Genomic DNA, 13,015 nt, shown 5'->3' on the forward strand with positions numbered 1-13,015 from the left:
AATAATTATGCACTTGAAAAGAAGAAACAAGAACTCATATATAATATATAGTTACGGTTAATACTTAATCATAATTATATGATGTGATTTTGGATTGTTGTTTTCTGCTGACATTTAAAATTAATGGTTGAGGACCAATTTAGTTTTCAGGTAAAAAAGGTCATGACATAATACGGGCTCACAGTTGATCGTTTAGAGTGTGTTTGGATGAGGGAAAAAATGATGGAATTTAATTGAAAGTGAGGATTTCATAATTCCTAAAAGTCAATTCCCTCGTTTGGCATTATCAGATTGGAAATTTTAAATTTCTCTGTGGAAAAAAACGAAGGAATTCATTATTTAAATTCCTCACTTCAATTTCCATCAAAATAGGTGTCTTTTACGAATTCCTTTGCAGTATTCAATTTTTATTTCCAAAACAAGACTTTTTTCTATTTTATCTTTTTATTTGTTTTAAACTTTCTTAATTTATTACACATTTCAAATCCTAAATAGATGCAACCAAACAATAGAAATTGCAATTAATGGAATTTTAGATTGATGGAATTAAAGATTCCATCATTTATAAATTCCTACGGATTTTATAATTTTCTCATCCAAACGCACCGTTAAAGAGGTATGAGGTCAAAATGCTTGAATTAAAGTAAAACTTTGATTTCTTTTTCATTAATTTAATTAAAATGAGTTTAAACTTTTTGAATAGTTTTTTTTTTAACAGTTTTGAATAATTAGTTTTTTTTTTATGAATGAGAGAGGACAAATCAATCCTCTCAAATAAAAAAAAAGATGTTTGAAAAACGACTAACTAGGAAGTACGACATGCTACATAATTATGATCAGTGTGAAAAAATGACATACTAGCTTGACAGTGTCTAATATGTTGAAAATTTTTGCCATAACCAAGTACGAAACTTTGAGGGAGGCTAGGTAAACCTGCAACCCACCTCATTTATGTGAAAAAGTACTTTGAGTACAGATTTCATATAAATAAAGCCAAAAATTTCCTCCAATTCTCCTATCTTAGCCTCTCATCCCCACTTTCTGGTTCTAACCTTTGCCCGACTTAGTCATTAATTAAGAAAATGATTCTAAATAAAGAACTTTTGCTTAAATTTTTAAGGGTGGACAGTTTGTACTGAAAAAAGAGGTGCGCTAACCGCACCGAAATAAAACAATGTCGTTTTATGCCCGCACCACACCGAACCACATAAAAGTAGTCTGGTTGCGGTTCTGGGTCATAAACCGCCCAATTAAAACCAACCCGCACTGAATTTATTTTAATTTATTTTTTATATATTTATTTTTTAATGTTTGATGGACTGAATTAGTACTTGTTGTTGGTTCTGTTCGCCATAAACATTCAAATTTTAATGTTTGAGACTTTGATCATTGATGGAACTATCTGTAATATATAATTGCAATGTTTGAGACTTTGTTCAGGTTAGCAGTTTGCAAGTTGTTATGTTTGCTTTGATAATTGATATTTATGTGGGTTTGTTAAGTGTTCAAATTTGGTCTCTCTGCTAGTTGCTTGATATTTAGGTAACATTTGCAGATTTGTGTGGACTCTGAATGCATTGAAAATTGTTTATGTCTTGTTGAAATTGTTAGGTAAAAAATGGGTATTGTTGAAAATTTGTGTGGTCTTTTTGCTAGTTGAAATAAATAAATCGGTCCACGCTGAAACCGGCCCGCACAGGACTGCAAAATGGTGTAACCGAAATAATCGGCCCAGCCTTTTGAAATGCGATTGCAGATGTTTGAAATAAAGCCCAACTAAAAGAAGCAATTTGGTTGCAATTTGGGCCTCAAACCAAGCCAAACCACACCGTGCCCACCCCTATAAATTTCAGTAGCATTTTTTACTCAAAATTAACTTGAAAGTGCAGCCCACCTGATTTTTCAATTCTGATTCCGTCCTTGCGTTCATCTCGATCTATTAATCAGTGTGGTTTTTCGTCAATTTGGTGTTAAATCATGTACTTTTTCCGGCATTGTGTCTTTAGCCAATATCGTGATTGAATTTTACCCTCAAGTGCACAGTTTAGGAAGAACTTCTATATTAGGGACCAAATTGGCTAATAGAAGTGAAAAACAATGATAAAGAGGTTAAACCCACGAAAAGATGTATGCCAAATTTCTTACTGCATCCAATAAATGATCAACCAGTTTCGGTCTTTCGGTCAATTTGGTGTTAAATCATGCACTTTTCATCATTGTGTCAATGCGTCTTACTTATTTAGCCAGTTCTGTTATTGTATTGTATTGTATTGTATTGTATTTTATATATATATATATTTTACCTCTTTAGCTAATTTACTCTCTGCTACAATTACCTCTTTAGCCACGTCACATGCAGAATTAAGATTAAATTGTCAGAAAAGATGAAATTGTCTAAGAGAGATAAAGCTCAATTTGAAGGACCAAAAAGATGAAAAGATATTATCGCCAAAAAAAAAAAAAGATGAAAAGATGTTATCTAGATCTTTGTCCACTGCATCTGTTAGAGGTAAGAATAACTTTTTCATATATATAAAAGCATGGTGACTGGTTATCATGCAGGTACTTCACTTCTGCACCTTATCTTTCATCCACATAAAGCCTCAAGTTCTCAGTACAGTGTTGTGAGCAATGTGGTCATCATGGGGGGATGCTAGCAATGATAAAGATGAAAATCTCAGAGCAATATTTCTTGCCCTTCTAGTTATGATGTTAGCTATTTTCTGGTTCCTGTGGTCTAGGAAAAAGTGCTCAAAGAACCCAATACCTCCATTGCCACCAGGCCCTATAGGTTTGCCACTACTTGGATACCTTCCCTTCTTAGGCACCAACCTTCACCGTGAATTCACCGAGTTGGCGAGGGTTTATGGCCCTATTTACAAACTCCGCCTCGGAAGCAAATTATGTGTTGTGATCAGTTCCCCAACACTTCTGAAAGAAATGGTTCGTGACCATGACACTGTGTTTGCTAACCATGTTCCTACCACAGCTGCACTAGTTGGCTCATATGGAGCAAGGGACATCGCATTTGCACCCTACGGTCCAGATTGGAGGCGGCTGCGCAAGGTGTTTGTGAGTAATATATATGCTAAGCAAAACCAACCTTGATGATAGCTATGCTCTGAGAAGAGAAGAGGTTCACAAGTCAATTGGTCATATTTATGACAGAATTGGCACTCCAATAGATTTGGGAAAGTTGGCATTTTCGACTGCAACCAATAACGTCATGCGCATGTTATGGGGTGGAACGATATTAAAAGGAGAAAAGGCAGCTGAGGCTGGAGCTGAGTTTCGAAAAGCAGTGACTGGAACGATGGAGCTACTTGGGAAACCAAATATTTCGGACTTTTTCCCTGCACTTTCCATCTTTGATGTACAAGGAATCGAGAGGGAAGCAAAAAAGCTCATTTCGGTGACCGACAAGATTCTTGATACTGCCATACAACAACGAATGCATTATACCTTGGCCAAAGGTGAAAGGAAAGACTTTCTGCAATTCCTCTTGGAATATCATAATCATGAAGATAGTGCAATATCGATTACAATGCAACAACTGAAGGCAGTACTCACGGTACAATATTCATTATCATCTTTAGTTTTAACAGATTTTAATATACTAGCCTCTCAGGACCAACTGTATTTTCAATTTTCCCTTCACATTAAAAGTATATGTGCCCTCTTATTGACAGGACATTGTGGTAGGCGGAACCGAGACCGCGACGGCAATGGTGGAATGGGTAATGGCTGAGCTGATGCAGCATCCAGAAGAAATGAAAAAAGTTCAAGAAGAACTTACAGAAGTTGTGGGGCTGAACAATTTGGTTGAAGAGTTTCATTTGCCGAAATTACATCACTTGGATGCTGTGGTCAAGGAGACATTTCGATTGCACCCTGCACTGCCCCTTCTAGTGCCCCGCTGTCCAAGCGAATCTGCCACCATTGGTGGCTATACCATACCGAAAGGTACCACTGTCTTCCTGAATGCTTGGGCCATACATAGGGACCCGAGCCTTTGGGACAACCCCTTGGAGTTTAGACCCCAGAGGTTCCTGGATCCTAGCAATAAGTTCGATTACATGGGCAATAAGTTTCAGTATGTTCCATTTGGCTCTGGGAGAAGAATATGTGCTGGACTTCCCTTGGCCGAGAGGATGTTAACCTTTGAATTGGCTTCATTCTTGCATTCGTTTGAGTGGCGATTGCCCAATGACACGAAGCTTGACCTTTCAGAAAAATTTGGGCTTGTGGTGAAGAAGATGACTCCATTGTTTGCCATTCCAACACCCAGGTTATCGAGATTCGAGCTCTATACTTAGGTTATCTCGATGGCATCGGAACATCCAGGCTACCATATCGTACATTATCCGTATGAAGTTCTTGAAGTAATTGATTTGTTTAATACATGGGCAAATATCATAACTTTTGAGCGCATATATGAAATGAAAGTGAAGCATGTTCTCTTTCACTATGTATATACCAGTCAATCTGCATGACAGAACAGACAAGATCTTGGAAGTTTCAGTTTATTGTGCAAAGAAATAAAATGTATGTATATGTGTTGCTTGATGTGAGTTATTTGATTTGCTGATGCTTTTTCTTTCAAGTGAAAAACGTTAATCTATACTATATTTTAGAGAAATGGTTTTGTAAAACTTCAACTGCCCATATTTTGAATGCGTGTGTTTGGTTTGGGTGGTAAAACAATGGCTTCCTATTTAAGAGGTTATGTATTAGAACCTCATCAAAGATAAGAAAGGATAAATTTAAAATATTATCGGATGACTTCCTTCAAAAGAGAGGGGTCTCTCTAGCACCTCGGTGTTATCTCTGTCACATTCAAGTGGAGTCTCTGGAGCATATTTTCCTCTCTTGCTCTTTTGCATCATCATTATGGCAACGCTTAGTGCATGTGTTTGAGCTCGGCATGGTTCAGGGTTCCCTTATGGAGAGGCTACAACGGGGCTTGGATCATAGTCGCAGTCCTCAACTACGTGAGCTATGGCTCACCGCTTTTGTGGCTTTGTTATGGTGCATTTGGCATTTTCGAAACCGGGCTAAGTTTGATGGTGTGCAGGCCAACAAGAGTAATGCCTGGAGATTAATTAAAGGGCAAGTTAGCTCATCCAATAGAATTGGTTCTGGTTGCATGTACAATTCTGTTCGAGATATTACTATTTTGAAGCAGTTCCCTGTCCCATGCAAGCCCCGTAGGACTCCACGTATTGTCGAGGTTAATTGGCATCCTCCACTTCTTGGTTGGGTAAAGATTAATACTGATGGTGCTTGGCGTAGCTCTTCTGGGCATGCGGGCTATGGTGGCATCTTTAGAGATTTCAGAGGTGGTATTATGGGTGCTTTTTGCTCTAATCTTCTTATTCCAAGTTCTGTGGCAGCGGAGATTATGGCTGTCATCAAGGCTATTGAGCTAGCTCGGGTCCGGGACTGGAAATTTATTTGGTTAGAAGTGGACTCGGCTCTTATCCTTTCATACCTTCATTCTCCTCACTTGGTACCTTGGCAGCTAAGAATTGAGTGGCATAATTGTTTGCATCGTATCTCTCAGATGCAATTTCGCTGTTCACACATCTATCGTGAGGGAAACCAAGCTGCAGATGCTCTTGCTAACATGGGTCTTTCTTCTACGGGTTTAACCTGGTGGGACATAGCCCCAGATCTTATTCGTTCTCATTGTCGGAAAGACTCCTTGGGGTTGCCTAATTTTCGTGTTCGTTAGTTACGCTTTTTCTTGTACTTAGCATTTGTTTTCTCTTCCTTTGGTTTTCTTTGGAGGAGTTTTTGGCTTTAGGCTGTTTTCTTTGGAGGAGGTTTGGTTTTATGTCCCCTCCTCCCTTTGTTCCTTTCTTTTCTTTTAATCTTAATAATCTTCATTGAAAAAAAAAAAAAAGAAAGGATAAATTTAAAATAAAAAATAAAAAACCGCCTACAAACTCTCACAATTATCAGATTCATTAGGTGTGCAGACAAAATTATCTTTTTTTATGTATTGCATTATACTGTTATGCACACATTTTTATGTAAGTATGGGATGGGTATGGGCCTAGTCTTTTTGGTTGTGGGCATTGTGCTAAATGAACCCCTTCTACTTCTAAAGAGAAGGCCCAATTGGCTTAATGGAGTAGAAACGTAGTGATATGTCTTGGGTATAGTTTTCAGGTTTCCAGTTTTTGCTTTCCTAGCTGATCTCTGCCATGGCTTGCCAATTGCAGTGCAGGTGATCATAGAAGTAAATGGATATCTGACAAAAAAAAAAAATGTGCATGGATAACGAACAGTACACCTTATATGTAAGCTTCTATTTTGGGCATCGATTCTATTTTTGGAGTGAAATTGCTACTCCCACGCACATGTACATTGAAAAAAAAAGAAAAAAAAAGCACTCATGTTGAATATCCTCAACAATAGAAAGGAAATTACTTATTTCCCGTAAGACAGATCGAGTGATGATCCTCCAGAGGAAGCGCTGATCATCCTCATTCAAATTTCTATTCATGTATCAAATTGCTTAACATTTACACATGTTTGTCTCTTTTTTAAGGGTGTTGAGTCAAGATGTTTGCAAAAATGATATAAGATCAAGCACAAGGAAGTGTTTATGGACGGAGGAATGCACAAAGAGGTTAAGACGCAGACAAATGTGTTCATGGATGGAATGAGTGCGTGAGGCTAAGACAAAGTATTCTAGCACACCCGTACGTAAACACTAAAAAACTTATCCAAATTAAGCTCAGAATTAGATCTTCACATTAGTTTATGGACTTTACACTAGTGCAGGATGATACCAATTAAAATCCGTTATTGAGCGCTGGAGTTTTTAAAATAGATAAGCCAATTATTATATATGGATTTTGATCCCCTCTAACCACTCTTATATGTAGCGAATCTAGCTAATAATGACAAAGTTTGGACGATGACTAAACTGTTATATATTTTCACTAGATATTAATCCATACCTAATCTCAATCACTGAATCTGGTCTTGTACGTGCTACAAATATCTTGGCCTTTTGTTTTGTGATGGTTTATGCAGTAAACAGTAATTAGGTAGAGTATCATTTTCAACTATCCCCCACAAACCAGGAATGGCCATTCACACCTTATCTGTAATCTCATTTCAGACCAGAAAATGAGAAAAGCTTATCTTGCATTTAGAACCAGGCTAACCTGCTGAATGCAAACAGTCTGTGTTTTCAGTTTGCTTAGCAATGGGGTCATCACTGTGGGTTACTAGCAATCATGACAAAGGGGAAAACCTTCCAGCAATTTCCACACTCTTGTTCATGGTGTTTACTCTGCTCTGGTTCTTATGGATTTGGAAGAAACCGAATAGGAACCCTACACCTCCATTGCCACCAGGCCCTCGTGGTCTGCCGCTACTCGGATATCTTCCATTTCTTGGTACAAACCTCCACCTAGAATTCACAGACATGGCAAGGGTTTATGGCCCAATTTACAAACTCCAACTTGGTACCAAGTTGTGCATTGTGGTGAGCTCACCTAAGCTTGTGAAACAAGTGGTTCGTGACCATGACACAACATTTTCCAACCGTGACCCTACAATTGCTGCTCTAGTGGGGTCATATGGAGCATCCGACATTGCATTTGGATCGTATGGTTCAGATTGGAGGAAGCTGCGCAAGGTGTTTGTGAGTCAGATGCTAAGCAAAATCAATCTTGATGATGGCTATGCTCTGAGAAAAGAGGAGGTGCACAGGTCGATCAGTCATATTTATCATGACAAAATTGGAACCCAAACTGATTTGGGCGAGTTTGCATTCTCCACAGTAATCAACGCAACTTTGCGTATGCTATGGGGTGCAACTCTACAAGGGACTGATTTTAGTGAAGACTATAGGAAATTGGTGGCAGAAATTGTAGATCTATTTGCGAAACCAAACATTTCGGACTATTTTCCTGTGCTTGCAAGGTTTGACATACAAGGAATTGAGAGGCAAGCAAAGAAAGTTCAATCCGCAATTGACAAGATTCTAAGTTGTGCCATAGAAGAACGGATGAAGAAGCTGGCCTCAGCCAAAAATGGGGGAGTACAACAAAAACATGAGAGGAAGGACTTTCTGCAGTTCCTCTTGGAGAACAATCATAATCATGAAGATGGTTCAACATCCTTTACAGGGCAACAACTGAAGGCCTTGCTCATGGTATAGTAATCTAACTTTTGGCTTATTCTTTGTATGGAAGAGTGGTAATTAATATATGTCGTATTAAGTTTCATACTCTAATTCTTATTGAGTGAATTACAATATATATTAACAGGATATCGTGGTGGGTGGAACTGACACTACGGCAACAACAATGGAATGGGTTCTTACTGAGCTGATGCAGCACCCAGAAGAAATGATAAGAGTTCAAGAAGAACTGACACAAATTGTGGGTTTGAACAACTTGGTTGAAGAGTTTCATTTGCCAAAATTACATCACCTAGATGCTGTGATCAAGGAGACATTTCGCTTGCACCCTGCACTGCCCCTTCTAGTGCCCCGGCGTTCAAGCCAACCTACCACCATTGGTGGCTATTACATACCAAAAGGTTCCATTGTGTTTCTCAATGCTTGGGCCATACACAGAGATCCAAGTGTTTGGGACGATCCCTTGGAATTTAGACCCCAGAGGTTCCTAAATCCAAGCAATAGCTTTGATTATCAGGGCAATAAATTTCAGTTTCTTCCATTTGGTTCTGGGAGGAGAGTATGTGCCGGGATTACCTTAGCAGAAAGGATGCTGATCTATGCGTTGGCTTCATTCTTGCATTCGTTCGAGTGGAAATTGCCTAATGACGAAAAGCTTGACCTTTCAGACAAATTTGGGATTGTGACAAAGAAAAACACTCCACTTATTGCTGTACCAACACCCAGGTTATCCAATTTGGAGCTCTATGCTTAAAAACATTTGCCTTGGTGCCAATGTTAAACATGCAGCAAGCACTTATATTAGCTATAGGTTTTTCTGGTCCAACTGTTCCCTAATCCTTAATTGTTGTGTGCTTCGATATATATTGTAAGAATAAACGGAGAAAGTTCGAAAATAAACATTTTGTGGTTCTATGGTTTCATGAGTGATATTTGTTGTGATTTTTTATAAAACCTTATTCAGACAATACACCAAGTCAGATGATAAGCTACTTGATTACAGGTTCTGTCACTAATGTAAAACATAAGAAAAAAGTGTGATGTTGATCTAATAATACCTTCAGAAACCTTGGTTCTTTAGTCAGCAACTAGTTGCTTTTGCAGAACCTCATTTGTTCATGACCAGTCTACTCTGCCCAAAAATAGCCCGAGCAGCCTTGGTCGAGTCTCTCCTTGCTTTAAGTAGCGAAACATGTACTCAAAGACTCTGCAACAAGTAACAAGATTGATCAGCTGACTAGAGGGGACTCCGTAGATGCTTCAGATCGAATATAGTTTGGTAGTTGGCTAGCTATGTCCACACACTGCCGATCGACTTATCTGGTGGGGGTGGCAAAAAACTTGTCCATGTGTATAAGCATGTTTACTTTGTAGTTTGTAGTATTGAAACTTCTGCTATCCACCTTGGGTGGTTATCCAACTGGGTCTCTTTGCCGTTGATCTATGGCTGAGTAGATCTGGAGCAAATTTGGCCGTCCATTTTCTGTTAGTGTGGGTTTGGAGTTAACGTAGTGTGAGTTTGTGAAACAATAAGTGGGACCAAGCTTGAGAGGTAGAAACAGATGGGAGGGGCAGGGGCAAACTCATCTCCTCCAGTCCTCCTCCAATTGATCAAAGTTTATTACCATGAAAATCTAGTTCAAAGACTTCAACAAGAGTTTCGCAATTCGCACAGATCAAATCTCACATCTCTCCTCCGCGCAAACCATCACCAACCCCGCCGAGATCCTACCCGATTCTGGCAACAAATCCATATCCCTCGCAATCAGTCGTCTCCCCGTCGCCGGAATCAAGAAGTACCCGTGCAAGGACTCGGCCAAAAAGTCGAGGGTGAAGCCAGAACATCGTGTTTGATTTAGAATATATGAACTTCGGAGTTAAATTTCGAGCGGATTTTGATGGGTGAACAGTTGGACAACTGTGTAGTAATCGACAATGAAGGAGCTCGTTTTCTACCTGATCTGAACGCACAAGAGGCGCCTCCATCTCCAAAGTCGAAACTGAGCTCATTCTCCTCCGCCATAGCTATGAGGCCGAGACACCAAACGGACTCTGATCGAGACGCCGCCCAGGATCGAGACACCGATCCTTCTCTTTCTCTCTTCACTGCACCTGCACGACGCGGTCGACGCCTCATTCTTTCTCCCTCATAGATCGACGCACCGAGTGAGACGGCGCCCAGCTCTGTCCCTCTCTCTCTCTCTCTTCACTTCACTTGCACGACGTGTAACGCCCCGATTTGCACCTCCTCAAATCAGTCACGTTACAGTGCCGCGAACCATTAGGAGCATAAGCTAAAAATAGTTCAGCCACACTCCTAAAGATAAGCAAGGCATTTGAATAAGATTTGACAAAAAATTACTTTGAGATGGAAGGTAAAATCTAGCTAGAAGCGTGAACATGAATGAGGTGAAATTGAGAAGACTTTTGGTGCAAAAACTTGTTACGTCGAATACCAAAATAAATTTCATTTCACAAATTCAGAATTGAGAGAAAGCATGCCACACCCATCGCCAATCCTAGCTGTCCCGTCTTCGTGCACAGTACCTGCAATCACACAACTGTTGTAGGGATGAGCAATCGTCCTCGCTGGCCCAATATGGCTCAACCCTAGCTAGGTTTGAAAGCAATTGTAATATATAAACATAGATGCCGGCGAGTAAGTAAAAACTACATATATAGATAAAATCCACATTGAAAACATTTTCTGTAAACTCAAATGTTCGGATATCAGATTAACAAACCTGATGACCGATCATAAAGCCAACTACACCCTTACCACGATTACTATCGTTTAAACCGGCAAGGCGTAGCGAGAGTGTCCACTTACGCCGTATCACCTAGAAGCAGTGCCACACCTCAAAGGATGTCAGACACTCTACCGTCCATACAGCCCCTCCGGAGGTTTAGGGGATTGAAGCCCAAGGAATTCGCTATGCTCCTCTCACTCTCAGGTCACCCTCATTATCTCAAATAAGAATAATCATAGAAAACCAATTTTCAAACTATAAAACAATACAGAAAACCACTAACTAGGGCGAGTCCCCCTACCTGGAGTCCAAAGCTAAGCAATGTTGGGTGAATAATTGATGCAACGCCATCGTCCACTGATCTCCTTTGAGTTATAGGAGGCCCTAATCCGGAAATAAGCAAGTGTCACTAACTATATGGAAGTGAAAGATGACAAAGTTGGATTATTTTGGAACTGGACAGTCTGATAGTTTAGACATAGTAAACATTGGCCAATCAAGCTAAAAATTTCCAGAAATAAAGTTCAAGGTGTAATGAATACATCCCAAAAAGAATCAAGTAAAAAGGATGAAAATTGAAAGAGTTATGCTCAGACCATTTCAGCTGGTCAGAAATTGAACGAAACTGAATTGGTTTCCAGATTCGTTAATGAGGCTGAAAATAACAAGCTTTGGATATTTAGCCTTTAATAACATCACTGAGCTGAAGTGAAGGATTCACAATACTTGCCAATCATTTAACCAGAGACAAAAACATAATGAAAACACAATCAATTTTGATGTGTTCAGAGAGAGCAAATGGAGTCTCTTTCAAATTGATATGCACATGAATAGGCTTTGATATGCAAGGAATTCAATCCAAAAAAAAAAGGATTATGTAAGAGGTTAATATAAAACTCAGGGAGTTTGATCAAGTAAACCCAAATTTCAAATACAAGCTAAGCCATACGAGAGCATGTTGTATGAATATAGATACAAAACCAGAAACCAATTCCAATCATATCATTAACCACATTGAGAACAAAGTTAAGAGACAATAAGACACTCACCACTGAATCAAACGTATGGCTGAGTTCCCTCATGAAATTCGACAGGAAAAGATGGAGAGACAAGACGAATTTGGCCAAGCCCAGTCATATATCAAGGAATGCCACTTCCGATTTGAACATGCAAGGTAAAATAAGAGGACCTCATTGAGTAGGATACTCAATAAAGTATATTGAGTTCTAAAATTGGTAGGAAGAGAAGGAAATATAAACTGAACAATGATATTACCTCATAATAGAATTATTTCCAAAGGAATTTGAGGAATCCTGATAAGGAAAGAGGATAAAGAAAAGCTGAAACTCGAAATCTGCTGATTTCTGAGCTACCTCTACTCAGATCGATGTACAGACTTCATTACAGATCTGATCGCACTGATTTTTGGATATGTTATAGATGAGATGATGATGAACAACTTTGATGAAGAACGTTTTTCGATCAGAGGCCTCGATTTAGGTGCATTAAGGCATGCAAATTGACTGACGTAAACAGGGCTAAGAGAAGCTTCAGGAGGAGAAGAAAGGGAGATTTTGTTTTCTGGCAGAAAAAGGTTAAGCTTGTTTCTCTTTCTTTTGAGAATTGGGCTTAATAAGGTTAGTATCGATGGAGTTCTCTAGAAAGAGGTTAATGATATGGGATCGAGAAAATATGTTAGGAATATAAATTGTAGAAAAGAGATCATTATTTAAAAGTAATATAGAAGTTGAACAAATTTTGTAAATAATAATTTTGCAAGAATTGTCATAAGAGATATGTTGAAGATTAGGAAACAACCAAAAACGTATCCGTCGAAACTCAAAAGAGATACTTGAAATTTCCGGGTCTCACACGACGCCTCCTCTCTCCCTCACAGATCGAGACACCGCCCAGGACTGCTTTGTCCTTCTCTCTTTCTCTCTTCACTTCATTCGCCAACTTAAAGCCAGAGAATAGGAGATCGTTGTTCTTCAGGTCTGCCACTCGTTTTAGCTTCATGGGTTCCTCAGTTTATTGATAAATTTGATCTCTTTTTGTGCTTATTTGGTTTGTAGCTAAACTGGGATTTGGGTTTTTGTTG

The 13,015-nt window shown here is 39.1% G+C and overlaps 1 protein-coding gene, 1 long non-coding RNA gene and 1 pseudogene across 2 annotated transcripts; 2 read left to right on the plus strand and 1 right to left on the minus strand.

The window, feature by feature from the left end:
* Positions 1-4,571, plus strand: part of LOC133746367 (flavonoid 3'-monooxygenase CYP75B137-like) — a 5,089-nt pseudogene extending 518 nt beyond the window's left edge.
* A 2,517-nt stretch (positions 4,572-7,088) lies between these two features.
* On the plus strand, positions 7,089-9,091 carry LOC133746366 (flavonoid 3'-monooxygenase CYP75B137-like). The gene is made up of 2 exons (XM_062174545.1): positions 7,089-8,176; positions 8,292-9,091. Exons 1-2 carry the CDS (start codon positions 7,223-7,225, stop codon positions 8,916-8,918), a joined length of 1,581 nt encoding a protein of 526 aa, XP_062030529.1. The 5' UTR covers positions 7,089-7,222; the 3' UTR covers positions 8,919-9,091.
* A 554-nt stretch (positions 9,092-9,645) lies between these two features.
* Positions 9,646-12,514, minus strand: LOC133746370 (uncharacterized). The gene is made up of 4 exons (XR_009864096.1): positions 12,190-12,514; positions 11,964-12,067; positions 10,621-11,298; positions 9,646-10,481 (listed from the first exon to the last, which is right to left on the minus strand). It is a non-coding gene; the product is annotated as an uncharacterized LOC133746370 (long non-coding RNA).
* Positions 12,515-13,015: the final 501 nt, after the last annotated feature.

Source organism: Rosa rugosa, chromosome 4 (assembly GCF_958449725.1).
Source record: "Rosa rugosa chromosome 4, drRosRugo1.1, whole genome shotgun sequence".
Taxonomy (NCBI): Eukaryota; Viridiplantae; Streptophyta; class Magnoliopsida; order Rosales; family Rosaceae; genus Rosa; species Rosa rugosa.

Coding starts and splice junctions, on each gene's coding strand:
- LOC133746366 (XM_062174545.1), top strand. CDS start 7,223: ATGGGGTCATCACTGTGGGTTACTAGCAATCATGACAAAGGGGAAAAC. Junction 8,177..8,291: donor AACTGAAGGCCTTGCTCATG/GTATAGTAATCT, acceptor ATATATTAACAG/GATATCGTGGTGGGTGGAAC.